Source organism: Salvia hispanica, chromosome 3 (genome assembly GCF_023119035.1).
Source record: "Salvia hispanica cultivar TCC Black 2014 chromosome 3, UniMelb_Shisp_WGS_1.0, whole genome shotgun sequence".
In the NCBI taxonomy this organism is placed as follows: domain Eukaryota; kingdom Viridiplantae; phylum Streptophyta; class Magnoliopsida; order Lamiales; family Lamiaceae; genus Salvia; species Salvia hispanica.
The window spans coordinates 48,058,979-48,082,698 of NC_062967.1; the positions used below are offsets into that span (position 1 = coordinate 48,058,979).

Sequence of the window (23,720 nt, forward strand, 5' to 3'; positions counted from 1 at the left end):
CTTTCAATAAATGAATTGGAGTTTTAAGGAAGTAGTATTAACGAAATGTAACATCATATGAATTTGGAGGTCCACCACTTAAAGATGATTTATCTCATTCCTATGTATAGTGCTCCAAGTGGTCCTCATATTAGTAGTATCATCTTACTCCACATGGCTTCAATGATTCAAATATATGCACCACTTCACCATATCTTACCTCTTATTATTTGCAGATATTCCACCTCACACGCCACAATGGTTTTTCATACTACTAATAAATAGACAATAGTGTGTTGATATCAACCACACGCAATGTTTATGTATATATGGATCATCCATTATTGTACTCCACTTAGCTATGATTCATTCATGTGACTGAAATATCGTGTGATTCATTAATGTGCAGCTATATAATTAATTAATATGCTAAAATATGATCTATTGTTTTGTCCATAACTTCGTTACTGAGTTGTATTATGTTTCAAATTGTTAGTGACGTCTATTCAATTTTAATAATAATAATAATAATAATAATAATAATAATAATAATAATAATAACAACAACAACAATAATAATAATAATAATAATAATAATAATAATAATAATAATAATAATAATAACATTGGTGATGATGATAATAAATTAGTTTTATTTAGTTTTTATTCGAGTGCTACAGTGAAATGGTTATGACACTTTTTATTGCTTGCTGCATCTAAATTCTTGATCTATCTATCACCTTCACTCATTGACATCCATATTTTTCAACTAAATGCTTAGTGTTACACTTTATTAACTTTTTCTAACCATTTTTATTTAAGTTTTTCCAAATTCGTGCTAAACTAATGTGCGACATTTATTAATGAATGAAGGGAGAGGGTAGTATTTTTCATGCAGTTAGTTAGTTAGTTAGTTAGTTAGTTAAAATATTAAGTTAATAATGATAAGTACTAAATACTATTGGACTATTGGTTGGGTCGGTCATCAGTCAGATACAGGCTAAGCTGTTAACGAGCTTTGGTTTAATCAAAGCTCGCTTCAAACAATGGATCCAATGCAAGTGCGTTTTATTTTATTTGTAGCCAATTTTTCACATGATTCAGTCAAGCCAATTTATTTGACAAGACTAGTATCACATATTGGAATTTTAAGCTTCCACGTGACTAATCATATGTATGACTATTTTTTGGTTGCACAATTAAAATGATCCATTAAGATTAAAATTTGGACTAAAGGGTAGTATTTAATTTGTTATTGAAATAAGTGTACATATCATAAAAGATTTCTATTTGTTGAGAGACTGATAGAAAATAAAATGTCTTAGTATATTTTATATAAATATAAGCTAGGTTATGGTCCCTATGTGTAAGAAGAGTGATTCAATATCTCTATATTCTTTCTATAATCGCTTAAAATAATTCAGCCATTCAATTTAATATGAATTAATGTATGCTTCTGTTCTATAATTTATGGTCATTCTCCATTCTTCATTCCGTTTTTACGTAATTGTTCATTCATTTATTCCAACAATACCGTCCCCATGGCCGATAGACTAAGAGCATCCGCAACGCTGCGCGATTGCGTCTCGGTCTCGTCTCGACGAGACGAGACGTCATCGAGATAGCGTTGCGGCTCCCGTCTCGTCTCGACGAGACGAGATGTCTCGACGCCCGAAGTGTCCCGGCGAGGCCAGCCTCGAGCTGGCGAGACACGCGCGGGCGGCCGGCGTGATGCCCACTCGCCGACCCGCGAGTGGGCGTCGGATTTATGACGTCATAATTCAATTTTTTTTTTAAATCAGATTTTTCGAATTTAAAAAAAAAAAAAAAGTAATATGACCGTTCAACGGTCATATTTTTAATTTTTTTTTCTATATTCTATATATACTCTTCTCCATTTTACACACAAACACACATCTATTCTCTCATCTCTCTTTCTTTCCTCTCCAATCACTTCTATAAAATCATTCCTTTATTTTTTTTCTTCTCCCAAATTTAATCAATTATGAATCCATTTGAGCAAATGCGTCGAATAATGGAAGAATCGCTAGAAGAAGATCGACGTAGGGAATGTGGAGAGAGCGTTCGGGGTTCTCCAAGCTCGATGGAACATTATCAAAGCCCCGGCTCGACAGTGGTTTATGGAGAATATGGTCGACATCATGTATACGTGCATAATCTTGCACAACATGATTGTCGCCGACGAAGGACCTGAGGCGGAAATTGGTTCGACCCTGAAACCCCGGAAGCTCAACCGCAAGTAGTCCGCCTCGCACGGGAGTGCATCCGTCTTTGCAAGAGCGGTTGTCTATTCGGGCAAGGACACGTAATTCTACCGCCCACGCCCAACTCCAGGAGGATCTAATGGAGCACATTTGGGCAAAATTTGGCAATCGTTAGATGATCGTCATTAGAGAACTCCTTCTTCTGCTTCTTTGCCTCCATTTTTTTTTTGAGTTTAAGTGTGCAATTTGTAATTTCTTGTTTTTTAATTATGTCTTTTTTTATTTTTTTAGGTATTTAAATTGTAATTTTATTTTATTTAATGAAGTGTGTTTTTTATTAATTGAATTTGTTGGAATTATAAATAAAAAATGAAATTGAATGAATAGTTAAGAGATTGATAAGAGATGGTTAAGAGATGGAGGGATGCAGGTGTTGTCTCTTAGTTAAGAGATGAGCTGAAAAATACAATGAGGCCATGAATAGTGAAGAGATGAGACGGTTAAGAGACGGATAAGAGACAGCGTTGCGGATGGCCTTAGATTGATGTTCTAATTTTTGTAGCTAGACAAGACTCCAAAACATGATTTGAAATAAAGAACGTCAACGGTCGATCTAACTTGTAATCCAATCTTGTATTTTTTTCAACTATACTTAATTATCCACCGTCCTACCTATAACAATGCACGTAATTATATGTTCCTCCCTAAACCAAATACTAGTATTTTATTAGACTAGCTTTTGGTATACTATATAAAATGGGCGTGTGGGGCACCGGCTATTCTAGTTCACACAAATAAATGTAGGAGTATTCAATAAAATCAAAATAGTATACTATTCTATACTTTAAGATCTTTATCCCTCCAGCTGTATGAATCTTCTCATCCACAGTTTCTCATTTGTCTAATTTCAACAACTCTAACATAAATATCTATATAGGGATCTATATTGGCTAGTGAAAAAATCGTAAGATTTTGATTAACATACTTAAGAGTCAAATTAAATTAATAGTGGTGAAATGAAGATGAAGCTGAGAAAATCAAGTCAATTGAAATAAGATCCTCTCATCGACAACATTAGTTTTCTATATATCTTAATAGTGATTTAACCAAAAACATTTCAATTGTACATTGGAGTTTAAAGTATGCTACATTTTTAAAAAGAAACAAACTGTGTTTTGATTGCAAGTTTTGGTGATATATTGTACAATAAACGACAAACTATAAATAGATGTGGTCAAAATCAACTTGTGTACAAGCAGGCATTTCGTCCTCTCATATTGTTGAATGAATTTGTGATGCAAGTTATTAATAGTACGTAACATTTAGTTAACACTTAATTGCCTAATTAAAAATTACTATCATAATAAATATCTTAATCACTGATAGTTGAGATGGTTAGTTAAAATTTCAATCAAAGTATTACTACCTCCGTCCATCAAAATTTGTTCCACTTTAACTCGGCACGGATTTTAAGAAATGTAATGAAAAGTGAGTTGAAAAAGTTAGTGGATTGTGAGTCCTACTTTTTAAGTATTAGTTATGAGTAGGAATGAGTTAGTGGAATATGAGGTTCACTACCAAAAATGGTAAAAGTGAAATGAGGCAAATTTTGGGGAATGAACATAAATGAAAAAATGAGACAAATTTTAGTGGACGGAGGTAGTACTACGATGGTAATTATGGAAACAATTAGGCACACGTCTGTATCAAAACCCTAGCTCATTGGGTACGTACACACCAAAGAAAAGTCTGAGACAAATATCATCTCCAACAACTCTATTAAAATTTTATTTGGTCTTCATTTTATCGTTGTACTACTATAATTATGTATTTTTTTAAAAACAAAGTAACATTACTATTTAATAGTACATGATTTATTTTTTAAAGACAAAATAACACTACGAGATATTGACTCACAAATATAAAAAGGTTTACTCAATTTGTAAATCCAATTAAAATGTGAAAATTAATTTATTATCATAGTAACATAACACTTTTTGAATTCACGTGAGGTTATAAATTCGATTAATGGTTTATATTTAGAGGTCATAAACGTAAATAATTGTTAATAAAATACCATAAATTAAATGTTTTAAAAATCGGGTCGGACCGGTCAGTTCAACCCATTCACCAGTCAAAATGAAAATCAATAGTTCGGGGTAATTACACCATGCATACAAAATATTTCATCAATGCTACAAATTAGTACAAAAAGTTTTAAGTTAGCATATATCATACAAAAAATTTGATTAGTGTTTCAAATTATTATATTCTGTTAAATAACACTAACACCGTTAACTTTTACTTATTTTTCATCCTTCACTCCACTCAAAATTATTTCTTAGTACTATTTTTTCATCATATTTACATGATACTCCTAGAAATAAAAATTGTGATGAACACCTAAAATGAATAATAGTACTTGCATGAGTGCAATAAAAATCGTGATAAACACCTAAAATAAATTAAATTTTCAATAAAAAAACTTATCAAATTTTGGAGTGGAGTGAAGGATAAAAAATAAGAAAAATAATATGGAGTGGAGTGAAGGATGAAAAATAAGAAAAAGTTAGCGGTATTAGCGTTATTTGACGAAATGTACTAATTTGAAACACTAATCAAACTTTTTGTATGATACTATATGCTTAACTTAAAACTTTTTGTACTACTAATTTGAAATACTAGTGAAATATTTTGTATGTATAGCGTATTTACTCCCAATAGTTCAAATATCGAAACTTTAATTGTTAACCCAATACACCAGTTTCAACTTTATTAATTCGTCCGTGAATAGAAGTTCCGGTTCACTTTTACCATTAATGGTAATAGAGTCTCACATTCCACTAATTCATTCCACTCACATTTTATTTAAAACTAATATATATATACAAGTGGAACTCCTATTCCACTAACTTTTAATCACTCACTTTTTTTTAAATTTTTTAAAATTTGTGCCGCCCATAAGTGGAACTCCTAATAGCGGACGGAGACGGAGAGAGTAATTATTCAGACTTTAAGAGCACCTAAGTTAACGAATCTATCATATCATATCATATGGCACTATATAAAAAAACATCACCAATGTTATCATGATTTTTACCACATAAACTAATGTGTAATCACAAAGCATGACACAAGAAACAGACAAATCTTGCATGGGCGCTGTAATCGGGTGGACTTATTACTCATAAACAAATGGGGATTATCACTGTAGATGTCAATGCTTTTAAATTTTGTAATACAGCAGTCAGATTTCAAACCGACAACGACATTCCAATACTAATTATTTTGTAATGGGGATCGGTGTTTCTTGAGTTTTTTCAATCGAAATAATGCCTTTTGATATTCAAGTTGAAATCGACACCAGATATTTTGGTGCAATTTGTGGAAGTGCTGCCTCTTCAGCTTAACCATTACTTTATTGTTTTCCCTTTCTCATCTGTCATCACTCATTTGGTACAAACCTGTAAAAATCGAATATTTCCTCAATTCAGCCTAATAAATGTGGGTGCATATATATATCTGAGAAGTGGTTGGATTTGTTGCAGCATTTGTGGGTGTTCAACTTTTTTTAGCAGGATCATGAAGACTAAAAGAGGAAAGCGGTCTGAGGTAACAGATGATCAATTGGAGTTACGCATTCAATGTGTATGTAGAAATGTTTCTGAGAATGCGGTTGTTTGATGATTTACTTGTGTTTTTTTGCCTCAGCCGTTTTGGCCATCTATTATGATGAAAAAATGGCTGAATATCAAGCCGAAGGTTTATGATTTCAGTGAAGATGAAGTGGACACAGAGAGTGAACGCAGTGAAGATGATGGTATGGCTCATCAATCATGGTTCTTGCTTCCTTAATTGTGAGCTTTGTTTTTGGTTTCTGACATGAATTCTGTTTTGGGCAGTTTGCTCTTGTAAAGATGAAGGTATTATGCTCGATGATCATGTCGATAGGACGAAGGGATTTCAATCTGCTTGCGCAACCAAAACTACAGGAGGTAGTTTATCAGTAATTCATTGTGTTGGATCTTGCAAATGCAGGGAAACTTATCTTTTTCGAGTGTATAGCATTTGCTCAATCAAATACTTTTGTGAAAGTATCTAAGCTTTTCAATTTATGGAATGTGATTGTCTCAAAGAATATCCTGCCTTCTCTTGATGCTAAATGATTCTAATGATCCAGGTAAACCTTCAACAGCATTTTCAGCGAAACACAGGAGAAGAAAATCAGAAACTCTGCGACTTCAGTACATAAACACAAAAGATGTGAGGTTTGGCTCAGTGAGGAATCATAAATTTCTAGCTTTGCATGTGGCTATTTCACTTTTCCATCTACTTCTCGGTTGCTCTTGGGATTTGTTATATTTGTTCGCTCTCTATGGTAAGACAGATGATTTCGCGTGTGCAGAGTAAATATAGGTACTTGGAATGTTGCTGGAAGGTTTCCAGATGATGACCTTGATATAGACGAATGGCTCGGTATGCAAGACCCAGCTGATATGTACATTTTCGGGTAAGCTTAGCAGCAAAATTTGGAATATTGATAGCTCGCCGTGCATTGTGTCCGTATAAGCTGCTAAAGAAACTAGTTAACTTAGTGCATCAATTTTGAACTATACTCTATTTCAGGAGGAAAATAGGTGCAAACATTGAAATAATCATTACAAAAAATACTCAAACAATACAATTCAACTAGTTTGCTAGTGCATCAAACTTAAATTTGTTCCCAAAGTAAAGCCGTCCATGTTTGTTATTGCTCTCCATTTCCAGACATGCCTGCAATTCAACTGCAAAATTCTCTCATCTGAAGAAGATCTTCTCTGAGTATCTCTATTAATCTCACACCAATTTCACTGTGATTTGACCAAAATACTTGAGATGCAGCTTGATGTTTTAGCTTATAGAAATTGGGTTTACGCATACATAGCCGAATTTATGAAGCTTTTTATTCTTTTTCATAAGGGAGTGTTTGTGTAGTTATTCTTTAAATCACTCAATAATCCTTGTTTCATTTTATGGATCAAGAATTTGTGTTTACATGTGTCAATATCTAAATACTATAGGATAAGATTTTGTTATGATAATTCCTAATTATGAAGCATCACAGCTTCCAGGAAGTGGTTCCCTTGAGTGCAGGCAATGTGCTTGTTTCGGAAAGTAGAATGCCGATCTCAAAATGGGAGGCTATCATCCGCAGAACATTGAATAAGTCAGCAGAACCGGAACCCAAACATAAAAGCTACAGTGCACCGCCCTCTCCTGTTTTCAGGACTTCCTGTGCTTCGGATACATTGGCTGATGAGGCAGTTATTCCTGCACTTGACTTATTCCCCGATAATTCTGGAGGCACCACTATGGACAGTGACTCAAAGGTCTGCGGAGAGGACATCCAGGCAAAGAGAGTCTCTGATATTATCTGGAACAGCAGATTGGACTGGCCAGAGCAATCACTTGATGCTACATCTCATCAAGCTTTATCGGCAAGGTCGTTACGAAGAGTGCTGAGCAGTTCAGCAAGAATAGGATGGATGAGTAATGGTCTCACCTCCAGCCCTCAAAATTTCCCACAGTTGAAGAGAATGCACCAAAGCTTCGGAAATCTACGGACAGTTCACATGGAGGAGCTCGATGAAGTTGTGGATTATCTCTCAGAAGAGTTGGATGAAATTCCTGGAGAAGAAGAAGATTGTTTTATGGAAATGTCAGATTTCAGAAATGAAGATGCAATGTTTAGCACTCCAAAAAAATCGCAGTCAACGTACGTTAGGATTGTGAGTAAACAGATGGTCGGAATATACGTGTCAGTGTGGGTGAGGAGAAGGCTAAGGCGACACATAAACCACTTGAAGGTCTCCCCAGTCGGAGTTGGGCTTATGGGCTATATGGGAAACAAGGTTTGCTCATTCCTCTGGTCCTTATAGTTATTATCGCAAAACTAGCATGTTGCACCTTCATCTTTATTGTTGAACAACAACTCCATGGCCTAAATTTTGAAGATTATACCTCAGTAATTGTTATAAGGAGAGTTCTGACTGTAATGTTTTCTTTTTGCCTCTCACAGGGTTCTGTGTCCATAAGCATGTCACTCTTCCATAGTCGTCTATGCTTTGTCTGCTCTCATCTAACCTCTGGTGAGAAGTATGGAGCCGAACATAGGCGTAACTCTGATGTTCTTGAAATCATAAGGCGGACTCATTTCTCAACGCTCTTCGACATTGATCAGCCACAGACAATCCCATCTCACGAGTAAGAGCACTATATATTGTTAAGATAAAAAATCTCAGACTTTTCATACACTAAATGGTCATTTCTTCTAATTTTTTGTGCTCATGTTTATGAATTAGTCACTAAATACCCCATTTCTATATGAACAGCAAGATATTCTGGTTTGGAGATTTGAATTATCGGATCAATATGTCGGATTCAGAAGTGAGAAAGTTGGTCGAAAAGAAGCAGTGGGCTGTGCTTCTCAACCACGATCAGGTATGAGTCATCTAAACTAGTTCCACTATCATTATTATTAGAGCTTGATGCTTCAAGTGGTAAAGAATGAAACAATAAATGGAAATTAATCATAATTGTAATGTGTTTGCAGTTGAGCAATGAACTCAGAAATGGACATGTGTTTGATGGATGGAAAGAGGGGATGATCAACTTTGCCCCAACTTACAAGTATGAGATCAACTCTGACAGATATGTTGGTCAAAACCCTAAAGGAGAGAAAAAGAGATCCCCGGCATGGTAAGTCATGCATTCGTCAAACCAGACATTTTTTAACCCATAAATCATAGTAATAAATTTGTTAACAAGAGTTCATTTATGCATGTGATGCAGGTGTGACCGTATACTTTGGTTTGGTAAAGGCATTAAGCAGCTATGTTACAATCGATCGGAGATGAGGCTCTCGGATCATCGAGCTGTGAGCTCTTCGTTTGTGGTTGAAGTTGAGATATTTGATCAACGAAAGCTTAAAAAGGCACTCAACTATTCAAGTGCCGCAGTACATCCTGTTTTGTTCCTCGACCAACCTCAAGAATATTTTTAGCCTTGAGATTCATAGCTAGAGTTCATAGTTTTTGTGATGAGTTTCAGCGTCTGGTTTGCCTCTATTTGAGCATCAATGTTTTGTAATAAAAGACAACATATCAAATATCAATATTCTTGTATAGCTCTGCCATTTTATTTTACGAGTAACCCAAATAGATCGTTAGAGATGGTGACAATTTCTTTTCATATCGTTTCGAACATCCTTTCCAAACTCAGTTTACGAGCAATGGTAAAAAGAATTATCTTAATGTAATTATTCTTTCTCCAATCACAATTGGTATATTACCGCAACAAGCCTCAAAATTGATAAGGTCAGGTCCAAATAGAATTACTCCAAGCATATACACAAATTATTTGGCAAAACATTTGCGACATTGTATGACAAATTGATCTTATCGTTTTAACCCTAAACCGATTGGAATGTTTTGCCTACGTGACAAACAGATTAAAATTTGAAGGAAATTAAAACAATGAAGTTATAAAACTTGATTCTGCTTTCGAGAAATCAACTCTAAAGCAGTGACAATGTAATGGCATCAAAGTTGCAAAATAAATGACGAGAAAGAAAAGAGAATGTTAAATTTAAAGAAAGTGTGGGGAAGATGATTGTTGACAGATCAACTGAAACCACTCTCTGCTTAAGAAAAGTGAACGTTAAATTTTTAATCCAAAAGAAGAGATTAATCAATAACAATTAACAGCTGAAAATGAAAGGGAGTGTAAACTAGTGAATAAATTCCAATTTTGTGGGCATCAGTTCTCCAAGGTGTGTTTTGCATCATAACAAATCAGTCGCAAATTAGATTCATCCTCTGCCACAAAATTTTAAAAATTTCCAACAAAGGTAAAATACATAACATTAAAGCTTATACACAATTTAACCAAGCAATCAGAACCTGTCGAGATTTCAATTTTCAAATCAGACTAAATCAGTGATTAGAGCATGAATTTCATCATCACCTCGCCAAAATCAATTTGAAATTTGAGCATAAAATTTCTAACAAAATATAAGGTAGCAAAATGGAGCTAAGAACTTCTTAGAGGGTTGTGTACCATCACAGACAACAAGCATCTTCGGTCACAATTGGATATTCATCACTGCTCTGCCTAATTCAAATAGAAACACTCTTTCATAACATTTCTTCTCTATATTAGATAAAAAATACTACTGTACTTGTATAATAAATCAAACAGAAACACACTTTCATACAGATAGGATGATGTGTAGCTGATTATATCGCAAGCAGAAAATAAATACTTACTAGAGATATGAAATTCACATACTCCATAAATACATAAAAACATGATTTTGCTAACATTTTTACAAGGGAAAAAAAGCTTCATCCTGCAACAGAGGAATCCTTCCTGATCAGCGGCAATGGACACATAAGTGAAACTAAATTATGTAAAAGAAGAGTGATGAATTGGTGACATATACAAACAATGTTGGAAAGAGAAGGGAATATTAAATATTAGCATTATGGAAGTATGGGGAAGATGATTGTTGACATATCAACTGAAAAATTGAAACACAACTGCCCATCTTCGCCTAGTGATTTTGATTTTGCAGAGAATACTTTCAATCAGAATGCATTTTGAATCAAATTCGCACAATGTTGATACACACAATCTCTGCTTTACATTCCTTTTTATGAAATCAATTACTAGAGAACAGAGAATAGGAGAAAATGAATGGAATGAAGCTGAAAAAAGAAATTCTTGTGATAAATTCGAATTTTGTAAGGGGCATCAGTTCTCCAAGGTGAGTTTAGCATCACAACAAATCAGTCGCAAATTACCCATTTCACATTAAATTCATCACATGCCACACAATCAAATCACAACATTTGAAATTAAACAGGCGATCAGAACCTGTCGAGATTCAATTTTAACATCACAACAAATCAGTGATTTGAGCATGAAATTCATCGTCACTTCGCCAAAATCATAGGAAAATTGAGCATAAGATTTCAAACAAATTAAAGCGCTCAGAACTTCTTAGAGGGTTGTGAACCGTCACTGACGACAAGTCTCCGGTCACAGTTGAATATTCATCATAGCTGCTTAATTTAAATGCATAAAACCAACAATACCTCAACCAGCTCAATCAGAACATAAAATAATACAGAAATATGAAATTCACATAAATTACAAATTTAGGAATGTAAATTGCATAAAAACGTGATTTTGCTAACAAGGGAAACAGCTTCATGCTGCGGCAGAGGAATCCTACCAAAGCAGCAGTAGCAATGGCAACATAGGTGTAAAATAAATTAAGACAAAAATATCGAATTGGTAACATATGCAACTAGTGGGAAAGGAAAGGGAATATGAGTATTAAATTTTATGGAAGTGTGGGGAAGATGATTGTTGACAAATCAACTGAAAATTTGAAGGACAACTGCCCATCTTCGCCTTGTGATTTCAATTTTGCAGAGAATACTTTCAATCAGAGTGCATTTTGAATCAAATTCGCACAACGTCGATACACACAATCTCTGCTGTAGATACTTTCAGTTCAACAAAAATCCAAAAGCAGATATTAAAATTTTATTGGCATCAGTTCTCCAAGGTGAGTTTAGCATCACAACAAATCAGTCGCAAATTACCCATTTCACATAAGATTCATCATCTGGCGCACAACCAAATCACACAATTTAAAATTTCCAACAAATATTTAAAATTTAACAAGCGATCAGAACCTGTCGAGATTCAATTTTAACATCACAATAAATCAGTGATTTGAGCATGAATTTTATCGTCACTTCGCCAAAACGAGAATAAGATTACTAATAATATAAAAGGAAAACAGAAATAGCAAATCGGAGCTCAGAACTTCTTAGAGGGTTGTGTACCGTCACTGACGGCAAGCGTCTTCGGTCACAGTTGAATGTTCATCACCGCTGCTTAATTCAAATGCACAACACCAAAAGAATGTAATTGAGAACTGCCTTTAAAGAATACCTAAACAGAAACACTCATTCATATAAATCTAATGATGTAAATATCAAATTTTTGAGGGGCATCAGTTCTGATAGAAGAGTTTAGCATCAACGAAATATCAGTCGCAAATTACCCATTTAACTTTAAATTCATCCTCTGCTCCCAAAAATTTCTAAATTAACTAAATTTGAAATGAAACAGACGAATTTGAATTTCAGAAGCGATCAGAACCCGTAGGTATTCAGATTTAACATCACAGTAAATCAGTGGATTGACAGACATGAATTTCATCGTCATCTCGCCAAAATCAACTCGAATATTCGAACGCAAACAATATAACATTTAAAAAAAATTAAATTATAAACATCTCTGGGACAGATTCATCGCCGTTGCTCAAACCAAACCGATGGAATGGAAAAACACGAAACACTAGCACTACAAACACATTGTACGGAACAGAACGTAGAAGGAGAGAAGTTGTGGAGTTGAATACAAGTGGAGCGGAGAAAGAATGGGGGAGGGTAGAATTTATAGTGTTTTTGGAGGAGTCCGTGGAGGCGCTTAAATTGCTGCGAGCTCCTCCAACCCTAAACCACTACTAGGAATATGAATTACTCCAATTGTGTTAAATTTAAATAAAATCAACAATAATTATTGTTATATCGGGAATTTTATTAAATAATCACGGCAATTTTAGGATGAAAGTGAAGCCAATTATATATGACTAGTCTAATCTAATTATATAAATCATTAATTTAATTATATTATACTATTATATTGTGTGAATTTTTAAATTGGATGAAAAAAATGAGATTTACCCTTTTTAGTCCTTGAAGCTATGATTATTTATCTCATTATTATGTCTCTCAACAGATAAAGCACAGTAACTATTAGGCTAATGTTTTCTCAAATCCAACAACTTTTATAATTAACTGAACAAACAACACATAACTAATTATCATTACTAATTTAGTAATTTAACTCCAAAGAACCTCTCACACCTACTCCATTTATAAATTTCTCCCTTGCAATAAAACTCATAAGTTCATCATCTATGCTTCCATCTAATTTCTCAGTGAAGAAGACATATAAAGATGTAAAGTTGTATACTGTATCTCATATGCATCATGCAATAGGTCTTAATAGGAGTATATATAAAATCTAAAATATAGACGAGAAGTAAAAGCAACGAATTAAATACAAAATTTAAACTAATCTTACTGAGACTACGAGCAACACATGCTAATATAAATTTCACCAAAAGTGATGAAAATAATGCTCTATTGAAGTCAATTGGTTGTAGCACACAAGGTTGAACCATATGTACTAAATTTCAAGACCATTAACAACCTAGCAAACAATCATTGGTTAATGGCTGACCAATTATATGAGAGTGCGAAGCATTTTCAAAAGAGAAACGGACTCGAATATCATTCAAACGCAAAGCTACCCCCCTCAACTGGCTGAGTACTGCAATTGTTGCACCTGCTTGTATTTCAACAATGAATTATAACGAGGAAAAATACATTCTCATTGTTATTAACAGCTATTCTAAGTTTACGTGGGTCGTGTTTTTGTAGTAGACAAGTGAAACGATACAAGATTCATATACTACTGAATAGATTGAGCACAAAGAAGCAGACTGGTCTCATCTTCCTACATTTGATTGTTTGTGTAGTCTCCACAATTTGAACTATACTAAATTCACCAAGTTGTTCCAAAGAATCAAAACGAACTACTAAATACATTAATGAAATACTCATTTGGCCGAGGACTTCCAAAAACAGTTGCATCATAAGCTAACCAGTACTGACAAATAACCAACCCGCCATTAATTGGGAAGATATTGGAGTGCAGCAATGCTGACCAAGGACGACAACATATCCTCTTAGCCAATTCCATCTCCCCTATCTTTAACAAATAGGAAGGCCAAAGAAGAATAAAAAAGAGGCCGAGATAGCAAAGTAGTGTTGGGAGCTGATGTAATTTACAACCTTTAAATCTTCTGTACTAGTACTACACTTACTACAATCATATATGAAAAGACCTTTCTATTCCCAGGTCATCTTGATGATAATATATTGAGTAAATGTCAAAATTGGTCCTAAACATATAGTCATTTTACCTTTTTGGTCCTAAATTTTATCTTTTGGATTTTTTGGTCATGCACATATGAAAAATTGATCATTTTGATCCTCCGTCAATAGTTCCGTTAAAAACTAACGGTCAACGGATTTAATCCCAATTTTGACCAAATTAAACTCTTAATTCTAATTTTTTAGTCACTAATTAATCTTCTAATTATTTTAACAAATATCCATTTAAAATTAAAATTCAAAACACAATGCTTCTTTTCACACTCTTCTTCTTCCTCACCTCCGCCGCCGCCGGCACCCTCCTTCCCGACGCCGCCTCCCTGCTGGCCTTCAAGTCCTATGCCGACTTCGACGGCAAGCTCCTCTACACCACCAACAAGCGCTTCGACTGCTGCCACTGGAGCGGCGTCAAGTGCGCCCAGGGCCGAATCGTGCGCTACGACGTCAACAGCCTCGCCCTCCGCGGCACCGTCTCCGCCGCCTCCCCCGCCGGCCTCGACCAGCTCCGCGTCCTCAGCCTCCGAAACAACTCCCTCTCCGGCCCAATCCCCGACTTCTACTCCCTCCTAAACCTCAAAACCTTGTTTCTCGACCACAACCGCTCGACTCCAACCGATTCTCCCGCGAGATTCCTCCGCTGAACCAATCGACTCTGGAGCTCTACAACGTCTCCAGCAACAATAAAAACCCAAGATTTAATTCTAATTTTAAATGGATATTTGTTAAAATAATTAAGAGATTAATTAGTGACTTAAAAATCAAAATTAAGAGTTTGATTTGGTCAAAATCGGGATTAAATCCGTTGACCGTTAGTTTTTAACAGAATTATTGACGGGAGGACCGAAATGATCAAATTTCCATATGTGCAGGACCAAAAAATCCAAAAGATAAAATTTAGGACCAAAAAGGTAAAATGACCATATGTTTAGGACCAATTTTGGCCTTTACTCTAATATATTCTATAATTTGATTGCTTATTTGATATGTTGTAAGGTATGCAATTGCAGTTGTTTACATTGAAAGAGCTACTTCATGAGAAATAAATTACTCATGATTAGAGAATCATCAATGATCAGATGAGAATCAAATAATGATGTTCCTAAACCTGTAGAAAGCTCAAAATAGGAAAAGAAATTAACCTGCCTGCTACTAACAACTCCTTGCTGATTCTGAACCAGAAAATTAAATAAAGAAGTGCGAAGACCTGAGATTCGCGAAAAGATCATTTCAAAGACTGGCATTATTGCTTCAACTTCTACGAATGTCTTGTGGGGTTGAGGTGAGGTAGAAGATGGCATTGCAGGCACAAGTAGCAGGCGGTAAACTGATAAACTATTTTTCTGCAACGGAAAGGTTTCCTCACCATTGATCAGCTAGTAAACCAGATGTTTTATCACTGGAAAATGCTACTCACGGAACAATCATCATGAACCCGCCATATTGTTTCACCCAAGAGGTTAGCAACTGAAAGAACTGTCAACTGAGGGAAATAGTTTTTCTCCGACACTGGAAGGGTATTTGTGATAATAACCTCTTGGAACAGGCCACTCGACAACCTCTCGATTGCAGGGGGGCTGTCACAGAACAACATCAATAGATATATGGTTAGAAGTCGAATCATCTCTGTACATGGAAAGAAGCCAGCATATTAAGCACTGATTAAAAATGCCTCCTTACTGAAATAAAAATTCTAAAAACCTACATATCGTCCTTTGGAAGACACTCTGAATTCCAGAATCAAGATACATGTTTTTAAGAAATTTTATCTTCTTTAGGACACAGCATCGCATGACTCACATTATGAATCTTTTTATTTTTCTCTTACAAACCGAAGTATAGGATTTTCACAATAGGACTACTTTATAACAGACACCAAATTGGAAAGAGTGGACTACCACAAGTAATGTTGTAAGGCAATTAAAAAAAATGAAGTATTGTGAAGCATTATTTCTCACTTCCAAGTTACAACGAATTAAAAGTTCCAGAACACGGTGTGGTTTAAGTAGATTGAAGATTGGTAGGGTATACTAAATATGTCATGAATTACAGGTTTAGAGTACAAATTGCAAGCCAAAAAGAGGCAATTTCTTCCAGTAGCCAGTTTATGAACTCTGGATAGAGATCACTTTTGTTCAAACGATTAAAATTTGTTTTGGTGTTCCTGATTCAAAAAGTTTTCAGCTCAAAGGGGTACTAAGATGGGAAAAGAAACCTCATAAATTTTCTGAAGCTGTCTAGTCTGTTCAAGTGCTAGAAATTATCCCTTCATGTACTTTTCCTCCCAATGAAATGATGGAGGATAAATTTTAGAAATATTTTTTAGCTTGAAAAGTGGGATTCAAAGCCCACAACTACATAAAAGTGTCTTATAATAGTTCAACGAATACAAAATTATAATTGTTGTGGCAGTTTAATGAATACAACATTATGCAGATTTGCAAAATGGGGTCTATATACCACCAATAATGACAAAAAAAAAAACTTTTTTAATGTGAAAATATGCAAAAGCTTCATGTAGTTTATAGTAGTAGTTTTCTGGTTGTAGTTTGCTAGTCATTATATGTATGCACTATGCAGTATGCATTAAAAGTGGGATTTCATGCTCGAGTGAGCAAATCTATACAGCAACTCAAAATTAAGATGATTGATTATCACCACTATTAGTATTATTGACACAATTTGTATTTAAGAGTATTAAATAACATGATAAAGCAGCACAAGAAAGTTTATTTAGTGTCATCAAAGGATCCACGATATTACATAAAATGGTGAAAATAGCCACAGATAACAAATGTTGATACCTGAAAACAGCATGAGTGCTGCATGCATAGACTTCCCGAGCACCTTCCTCATGCAGCAACTCTGCACCTTTGGCAATAGTTCCTTAAGAGCCACAGAACATACAGAAAAATAAAAAATTAGTTTTGTATCTAAGAGAGGGTGAAAAAAAGAAGAAGAGCGAGGGAGAGAGAGAGATGTTGCATCCAGCTGCTTCAGCAAACAAAATTACTGAATAAAGAGAGTATTTATATTATTCTATTACCTGCTGTATCTATCATGTCATCTACCATCACTGCAACTTTTCCTTTAACATCACCAATCAGATTCATTACCTACAAATAAAATGTAATGTAACCAAGAAACAAAAGATAAATTACAAAAAAAGAAATGAGTAGTCGAAAGAAAACTTTTTGTCTAATAGCCAAAATAAAACCCATTGTGTTTTTTATCTTGTACAGACATATGAACTTGAGAAATTGTTCAAAGACGGCTAAGCTAGAAAAACTTAATACCTCAGCAACATTATGCCCCTGTCGCCTTTTGTCCACAATGGCCAAAGGTGCATCAGATAATTTCTTGGCAAAAGCTCTTGCTCGTGCAACTCCTCCAACATCAGGTGAGACTACTACCAAGTCACCAGAGGATATCTTCTTGCTGGCAAGATAATCAAGGATGACAGGCTTTTGCATAAAAAGTAAAAACACAGCCAAAAACAAAACAATGTGAGTACGAATGAAAACAAGTAATAAAGGTGAAATCTTTAATAAAATACTACCTGGCAGTATACGTGGTCCACGGGAATATCAAAGTAACCCATGGACTGCCCAGAGTGGATATCACAGGCAAGAACACGATCTGCACCTGCTTCTGTGATAAGATTGGCTACTAATTTGGCAGCAATAGATTCACGTCCTTGGGTCTATTGACATCAGAACATTGTAAATTAGCAGTGCCACATTTCAGTAACATTTCCTCTAGAATTTATTCAGTGAACTCCTCACTTGTAAGTATTTAATCATCATTGTGTAAATAACTGAACAAATGTGTGATATATCACTGAAAAATCCACCTTTCTATCCGCTCGAGCATATCCAAAGTATGGGATGACTGCAGTGATATTTTTGGCTGAAGCTCTTCGGCAAGCATCTATCATTATCAGAAGCTCCATAAGATTTTCATTAGCTGGAGGACAGGTTGGCTGGACCAGGTATACATCACAGCCACGGACACTCTCTTGCAACTGAACGTAAATCTCTCCATCTGCAAATCGCTTAATGTGGATATTTCCAAGGTTGATGCCCATATACCTAGCAATTTCCTAAGTGAGAACCAATTCATCAAATTTAGTGAAGTAGAATAATGAGTGGAGGAATGCAGAGCATAACAAATGATGTGTGACACTACCTAACAGAGGCAAAAATACCTAACAGAGGCAGAGATAGAATGATAAAGCTGCAATTAATATAAAAGGCCGTCCATGTGATGCTCAGTCATTGGATTTCAATTTCCTACATGTCAAGTCCCTACATTGAAGTCATCATCATCAACTCATGCAGGACTTATTGACACTGCAGACAAGTTTAAATGAAACTTAAGGCAAGTGTTTCTACAAGTAAGTTGGCACTCAAACCAGGGTAACATGTATTGTGTTCCATATTTAGAAAAACACATGGAAATAAGAGTACAAGTCCAATATGAAGAGAAAAGAGAGCATGGATTCACCTGAGAAAGCGCGAAATTGCCAGTACCGGAGAATATCTTGATCCTGTTATTAGTAGTATTTGTGTTCAACGCAGTCACCAATCGTCTCGATTGCAAGTACTTGGGCAACATCTGATCGTTGAGAACAGGAACATAAGGCTTCCGGTTCGCCGGCCCTGTCAACTCACATCTCTATCAACACAAACCGAAACATAATAAGACAAAAAAACACACAACAATTCACAGTGAAATCAAAAGCGGCGGTCAATCTCCAAATAGGAAAGGAAGAAAACTTGTTGAATCCAATCCGAAGAGCAGTTAACATGAAACAGAGAGAGAGCAATAGAGAGAGTTACGGCGGGAGTGGGAGTAGGAAAGGAGGAGCGCGAGAAAAGAGAGGAAGCGGCGGAAGAAGAGGTTGGCGGTGGCAAGAGCATAGACGCCATGAAAGAGAGAGGTCTGTGTGTGTGTATTGGGGGGTTTCAATGTCGTCTCTTTATTTATTTTTGCGGATTTCCTGACCACTCACTGCAGCTCCATTAACACATTCCCTTTCCTCAATCTTTTTAATTTCTCTTTTTCACTCTAATTAAGTACTCCTACTACTATAATTCAATCTATCCAAAACAAATTAATTATATTGCTAGTTTACTTTGGTTTGATACTTTTTCTTGAAAAAGTTCACTTTTGTTTATAACAATAATTATACTCCGTTTATTTATAGTCATTTGGACTAGATTCCATTCGGGTAAGAAATGGACTTCAATATTACTTCTCCACCATATGAACTCTCATTTTCTTTTTACAAAGATGGTGAGTAGCATTTACACTAAAGTAACTTATTTTGTTTATATTTCATTATAGTAAAATTTAAATATATAAAAATGAGATTAATATTTTATTTATTTTTTCAATCACATTTCTTAAAATTTATGTCTGAAAAATAAGACTCCTATTATTGAAACTATTAGTATATTTTCAACTGGGCTATAATATTTGACAAGTTCATTTCGGTTGCTAAAACTTAAAAGCATGAATTTGACATATTTTTCTGCATTTATGTAACAATCTGGTCAGTTAGATTTCATTTTTATCCAATCATAACGAGTGTATTTTATCATGTCAAGTATTTGTATACGCAGTGACTAATAAATGGAGTATAAAACATAAGAATATACTGTATATTTTAGGTCATACTGTATTTGGTAGTGAGCTTGGTGCCCTTGGCCTATAAATTGGCAGACATTCCATGCATTCCATAATACATCACAACAAGCATTCACAAATCATAAGTTCTCTCTTTGCATTGTCTTACCCTCAAAGCTCTGCCCTCGACTTTCATCCATTTCATGCCCAACGGGTGCGAGGAGAGAGTTTTTTGCGGCAAAGCAGGAGTCTGCACGGAAGGACGTGGAGCGAGGATTCAGTGTGCTTCAAGCGCGTTGGGGAATAGTGAAAGGCCCGGCTCGTTCCAGGTACAGGCATCATATCGCCAATGTCATGTACGTGTGCATCATTTTGCACAACATGATTATTCACAATGAAGGTCGTGCAGCTAGCGAGTGGTCCGACGATGAAGCCGGTCCGAGCACAGGTCATGCAGCCTCGCCGGTCGTTCGAGGTTTATCCTATGGAGTCACCGAGAGATTGCAAGCTCAGGAGAGCATGCGCAACCAACAAGCTCATCTTGATCTCATGAACGACATGATTGAAGAAGTTTGGACACGTAATGGTCGTTGAAATTGTACCTCTTTAGTTGTAACTTTAAAAAAAAAAAATAAGTAATGTATTGTTTTTGCTATTTCTTTTAATTAGAAGTCTAATTTTGCTATTTATAATTGGTAAACATAAAAAAAAATTGAAATGAGAAATGGATAATAGATAGAGCATCCACTAGGACTCCATCATTGCAGAAAGATAGGGCATGTTGACGTGGCAACCGCTAGGGCTCTCACTAGGGCATCCATTGTGGATGCTCTTACTATAAAATTATAGGATTAAATTTTTCCCTCAATAATGTCACTTTCTTAATTTTTATGAAATTGGTATTTAATATTTAACCATTATTTTCAGGAACTTCATAACACCGATTTTCTAGCATCGCCATAGCTTGAAGATATTATTGAAAAGAAAATGTTGAAACATTTATTATCTAACACACCGGCGTTGTTTTGAAATTTGAATGAACTTGAACAGGTTCATTCAATCAAGAACCCTGAAAAGTGAAAAACAATATCAAGATATCTAGTACAAGGAGAAAAAAAAACATCCCTCCCCAATTTGTAAAAGAATTGTTGTAGTCCTACAAAAAGATTACTTATTTGCAATGAATAATAGTACTCCTACTACATCTTTGTAATATGAATTGAAAATCAATGACACAAGCATCACACTTGAAGATGAAATTAGGATCCAAACTAAGCTATAGTAAGCTCTCCAAAAGCACATTATCATTTGTAAAGTTGCTCATAAAGCTCGATCGTCTTATACAATCCAAAACAATGCAAATGAGAAACAAAAGCACATTTCTTCTCACTCTTTTCATCAGCCCTAACCGCATCGTCAATTCTCTGAATTCCGATCTTGTTGATTCTCAAAATCGGCAATTGATCCTCCGCCAAATTCACCCGCCATCTGAAGCTCAGAGCCAGCCTCTTCGCCAGCGGCATCTGCGTCGTCGCCGCCAGCTGCGTCCCCTTCAGAATCGAAGCCCTAGAAATTTTCTGCGGCGGGAGCTCCTTCACTGCCGCGGGCGTCTCCAGCGGCACGAACGCGAAGGAGCTGGAGTCGCACACGGCGTCCGGATTGATCGATTCGGCGGCGATGGCGGGTGGAGGGTGGGAGGCGGTGGATTTCCGGAGAGAGAAAGATCCGAGCTGGGGTTTGAGGAAGAGAGAGAATGTAGGGGTTGGGATGGGCGGGGTTGGAAGGGTCGAAGGAGAAGTGAGCGGAGATGACGAAAGGAGAGTTTTTGGGGGAGCCGAAGAGACCCGTGCCGGATTTGAGGGTGAGAGTGAGGGGTGGGGCGGCGGCGGTGGCGCTGGCGTGGGAGAGTTTGAGAGAGGGGAAAGAGGGGAAATTGGTGGAGAGAGAGAGGGAGAGGTCGGAGGGGTGGGTGGTGGAGGTGGAGAAGTGGGAAAGGAATGGGAGGTTGAAGATTGTTAAGGGAATTTTGGCACGGAGGAGGAGCGACGGCGGCGGCGGCGGCGACTGGTGGTGGCGGTCGTGGTGGTTTTCATCAAGCTTGAGTGAAATCTTCATCTTTTCTTGAATGACAACTGACTTTCTAGTCTGCTTTTTCTTGCTTCTTTCTCTCCTCGTTGATTTTGTGAGGCTATTATTTCTTGGGAAAAGCAGCTAAATTATCTGTTTTCCAATGGAAATTACTCTTATTAAAGAAATGTGGAGTAGATTTTTTTCCTAATGAAAACAAGAGTACCCCATAAATATATCTCTTATTAACAAGTTATGTATTTAAATCATTATATGGCTATTGTTATACACAGCTAAATAACACATTCAAAGATCAGTCGTTTTAGTCGAATTAATTATTTCTCTCGTCTCATTTCATCACTTGCATCATCCAACAATCTCATAGTATCTTATTTCTCTCAATTTCTTCTTATTTCGGAGTACTATTATTTATAACTATGCATTTATTTTAATTAAATTTCTGTATAAATAAGTAAAAATATCATAAAACATAAAATTCTATAGTTAAGATAAAAAAATTAATAATTAAATAAAAAGAACTATAAACATAAGTGTATAGTGTCTTCAAATTTTTCTTAGAGCCATTAACAATTCATACTTCAAATCAAATCTCAAATCATATTACAAAATTGTCGGGTCATCATTTCCTTCAAATTTAAATCATACTACAACTGCAACTATCCATTGTCCATGCCTCAAATCAAACCCACAATCATATCACAATTCAATTCTTCTCTAACTTTTTTATTTATAAAATGTAAATAAATGACTTTAAAGTAATTAAACGACTTAATAAAAATTTCCAAAATTACATAATTTAAACTAATATACTAAATTAAAAATCTTAATCAACAAATACTTTCTACATTTTTTAGTTATAAGTAAAACAAACAACTACTGATGCATAATTTTGTCCTCATTGCTCATTGATTACGTATTTTGTATTAGCATAGTTGAATACTCGTTTATTAAAATTGTGTCTTCAATATTGTCCAATCTATTGGATTACTTCGCAGTTTCAGAGTCTTCATCAACTTTAGTGCTCAGATCCCTTTTCTATGCAAACTTTGAATTTGACCCGGAGAATTGCCTAAATATCCTTGTAATTGAACACCTTTCCTTTGTCGCCGGAAAAGGTCTCCTTCGATTTTAGGTGAATATCGTCCCAACTATGCCGATAGGCCACATCTTTGTGCCCATGTTTGTTTAATCTTGTTGTACATTAAGGCAACTTTATCCATTGTTACTTTGGTAGTTTTTGAAGATTTGGTCTTTAAGGCATTAAAGAAACTCTGTGTAAAAAATCTTCGGTGAGCCACATTCTTCCCCCTTTTCTTTTGCCGAAGGTCATAATGGTTCCATGTTAGAGGCATCGTAGTCCTTGACATTGATCCTCTGACAAATGATAGGGGCTCTTGTTGCACCCGATAATAGATAAAATATTGTATTATCCATCTTTGTATTCCAACTCATCAAAAGAAGCCAAATTCTAACACTTTCATTTAACATAAGATTGACATCTTGCTTGGCATTGGAGATCTTTGTGATCTGTTTAAAATAACAACATCGGAAAATCAAAATGGATAATGCAATTTAAAATGAAATTTAAAGCAAATTATGTACGTATATTTATAAATATAATTTTAGAATAAAAAAATTAAATAAAATTTTACCCCAATCATCCATCGCCCACGTTTGCAAAGCAACCACTAGCCATAACGAATCGCCAAGAAAACAT

The 23,720-nt window shown here is 35.5% G+C and overlaps 4 protein-coding genes and 12 non-coding genes across 27 annotated transcripts; 2 read left to right on the forward strand and 14 right to left on the reverse strand.

The window, feature by feature from the left end:
* The first annotated feature begins 5,553 nt into the window (after nucleotides 1-5,553).
* LOC125208896 (type I inositol polyphosphate 5-phosphatase 2-like) lies at nucleotides 5,554-9,369 on the forward strand. 2 transcript variants are annotated; one of them, XM_048108409.1, is made up of 11 exons: nucleotides 5,554-5,660; nucleotides 5,753-5,816; nucleotides 5,916-6,024; nucleotides 6,107-6,199; nucleotides 6,385-6,472; nucleotides 6,610-6,714; nucleotides 7,309-8,095; nucleotides 8,263-8,447; nucleotides 8,576-8,684; nucleotides 8,797-8,942; nucleotides 9,036-9,369. In XM_048108409.1, the coding sequence occupies exons 2-11, from the start codon at nucleotides 5,787-5,789 to the stop codon at nucleotides 9,244-9,246; spliced, it is 1,863 nt and encodes a 620-aa protein (XP_047964366.1). In that variant the 5' UTR covers nucleotides 5,554-5,660; nucleotides 5,753-5,786; the 3' UTR covers nucleotides 9,247-9,369. The 2 variants fall into 2 exon arrangements, with proteins under 2 accessions (XP_047964366.1, XP_047964365.1); XM_048108408.1 differs by lacking the exon at nucleotides 5,554-5,660 and having other exon boundaries at nucleotides 5,668-5,816.
* Nucleotides 9,370-10,133: 764 nt separating this feature from the next.
* LOC125217250 lies at nucleotides 10,134-10,213 on the reverse strand. Its single transcript, XR_007175667.1, has one exon. It is a non-coding gene; the product is annotated as a small nucleolar RNA snoR14 (small nucleolar RNA).
* A 58-nt stretch (nucleotides 10,214-10,271) lies between these two features.
* Nucleotides 10,272-10,352, reverse strand: LOC125217232. Its single transcript, XR_007175650.1, has one exon. It is a non-coding gene; the product is annotated as a small nucleolar RNA U61 (small nucleolar RNA).
* A 380-nt stretch (nucleotides 10,353-10,732) lies between these two features.
* On the reverse strand, nucleotides 10,733-10,887 carry LOC125217267. The gene has a single exon (XR_007175684.1). It is a non-coding gene; the product is annotated as a small nucleolar RNA snoR135 (small nucleolar RNA).
* A 102-nt stretch (nucleotides 10,888-10,989) lies between these two features.
* LOC125217219 lies at nucleotides 10,990-11,079 on the reverse strand. Its single transcript, XR_007175637.1, has one exon. It is a non-coding gene; the product is annotated as a small nucleolar RNA Z101 (small nucleolar RNA).
* LOC125208899 (ribose-phosphate pyrophosphokinase 1) lies at nucleotides 10,995-19,308 on the reverse strand. Of its 11 annotated transcripts, XR_007174262.1 has the most exons (11): nucleotides 19,126-19,308; nucleotides 18,791-18,961; nucleotides 18,138-18,386; nucleotides 17,844-17,987; nucleotides 17,581-17,748; nucleotides 17,331-17,400; nucleotides 17,089-17,170; nucleotides 15,427-15,861; nucleotides 14,017-14,102; nucleotides 13,572-13,676; nucleotides 10,995-12,151 (listed from the first exon to the last, which is right to left on the reverse strand). XR_007174262.1 is itself a non-coding variant. In XM_048108415.1 (9 exons), exons 1-8 carry the CDS (start codon nucleotides 19,213-19,215, stop codon nucleotides 15,681-15,683), a joined length of 1,155 nt encoding a protein of 384 aa, XP_047964372.1. In that variant the 5' UTR covers nucleotides 19,216-19,308; the 3' UTR covers nucleotides 15,317-15,491; nucleotides 15,651-15,680. The 11 variants fall into 11 exon arrangements, 7 of the variants coding, with proteins under 7 accessions (XP_047964372.1, XP_047964371.1, XP_047964377.1 ...); XR_007174263.1 differs by lacking the exon at nucleotides 13,572-13,676; XR_007174264.1 differs by lacking the exons at nucleotides 10,995-12,151; nucleotides 13,572-13,676 and having other exon boundaries at nucleotides 13,780-14,102; nucleotides 15,427-15,491; nucleotides 15,651-15,861.
* LOC125217249 lies at nucleotides 11,110-11,188 on the reverse strand. The gene has a single exon (XR_007175666.1). It is a non-coding gene; the product is annotated as a small nucleolar RNA snoR14 (small nucleolar RNA).
* On the reverse strand, nucleotides 11,233-11,311 carry LOC125217234. Its single transcript, XR_007175651.1, has one exon. It is a non-coding gene; the product is annotated as a small nucleolar RNA U61 (small nucleolar RNA).
* On the reverse strand, nucleotides 11,599-11,753 carry LOC125217266. Its single transcript, XR_007175683.1, has one exon. It is a non-coding gene; the product is annotated as a small nucleolar RNA snoR135 (small nucleolar RNA).
* Nucleotides 11,800-11,889, reverse strand: LOC125217220. Its single transcript, XR_007175638.1, has one exon. It is a non-coding gene; the product is annotated as a small nucleolar RNA Z101 (small nucleolar RNA).
* Nucleotides 11,940-12,018, reverse strand: LOC125217248. Its single transcript, XR_007175665.1, has one exon. It is a non-coding gene; the product is annotated as a small nucleolar RNA snoR14 (small nucleolar RNA).
* On the reverse strand, nucleotides 12,074-12,154 carry LOC125217231. The gene has a single exon (XR_007175649.1). It is a non-coding gene; the product is annotated as a small nucleolar RNA U61 (small nucleolar RNA).
* On the reverse strand, nucleotides 12,266-12,356 carry LOC125217221. The gene has a single exon (XR_007175639.1). It is a non-coding gene; the product is annotated as a small nucleolar RNA Z101 (small nucleolar RNA).
* LOC125217247 lies at nucleotides 12,412-12,493 on the reverse strand. The gene has a single exon (XR_007175664.1). It is a non-coding gene; the product is annotated as a small nucleolar RNA snoR14 (small nucleolar RNA).
* A 271-nt stretch (nucleotides 19,309-19,579) lies between the features above and the next one.
* On the forward strand, nucleotides 19,580-20,509 carry LOC125210378. Its single transcript, XM_048109934.1, has 2 exons — nucleotides 19,580-19,603; nucleotides 20,093-20,509. The coding sequence occupies exons 1-2, from the start codon at nucleotides 19,580-19,582 to the stop codon at nucleotides 20,507-20,509; spliced, it is 441 nt and encodes a 146-aa protein (XP_047965891.1).
* A 710-nt stretch (nucleotides 20,510-21,219) lies between these two features.
* On the reverse strand, nucleotides 21,220-22,030 carry LOC125210379. The gene is made up of 2 exons (XM_048109936.1): nucleotides 21,728-22,030; nucleotides 21,220-21,645 (listed from the first exon to the last, which is right to left on the reverse strand). The coding sequence occupies exons 1-2, from the start codon at nucleotides 22,028-22,030 to the stop codon at nucleotides 21,220-21,222; spliced, it is 729 nt and encodes a 242-aa protein (XP_047965893.1).
* Nucleotides 22,031-23,720: the final 1,690 nt, after the last annotated feature.

Excerpts from the sequence above, each read along its gene's own strand:
- LOC125208896 (XM_048108409.1), top strand. The coding sequence starts at position 5,787 with ATGAAGACTAAAAGAGGAAAGCGGTCTGAG. Across the intron at positions 6,473-6,609 it reads ATAAACACAAAAGATGTGAG|AGTAAATATAGGTACTTGGA; the intron begins GTTTGGCTCAGT and ends TCGCGTGTGCAG. Across the intron at positions 8,685-8,796 it reads TGCTTCTCAACCACGATCAG|TTGAGCAATGAACTCAGAAA; the intron begins GTATGAGTCATC and ends ATGTGTTTGCAG.
- LOC125210379 (XM_048109936.1), bottom strand. The coding sequence starts at position 22,030 with ATGAAGATTTCACTCAAGCTTGATGAAAACCACCACGACCGCCACCAC. Across the intron at positions 21,646-21,727 it reads CCCCCAAAAACTCTCCTTTC|CTCGGATCTTTCTCTCTCCG; the intron begins GTCATCTCCGCT and ends CTCAAACCCCAG.
- LOC125208899 (XM_048108415.1), bottom strand. The coding sequence starts at position 19,215 with ATGGCGTCTATGCTCTTGCCACCGCCAACCTCTTCTTCCGCCGCTTCC. Across the intron at positions 17,988-18,137 it reads ATGCTCGAGCGGATAGAAAG|ACCCAAGGACGTGAATCTAT; the intron begins GTGGATTTTTCA and ends TGATGTCAATAG. Across the intron at positions 17,171-17,330 it reads TGACATGATAGATACAGCAG|GAACTATTGCCAAAGGTGCA; the intron begins GTAATAGAATAA and ends GTGGCTCTTAAG.
- LOC125210378 (XM_048109934.1), top strand. The coding sequence starts at position 19,580 with ATGGTGAGTAGCATTTACACTAAA. Across the intron at positions 19,604-20,092 it reads TGAGTAGCATTTACACTAAA|CTCTGCCCTCGACTTTCATC; the intron begins GTAACTTATTTT and ends TTACCCTCAAAG.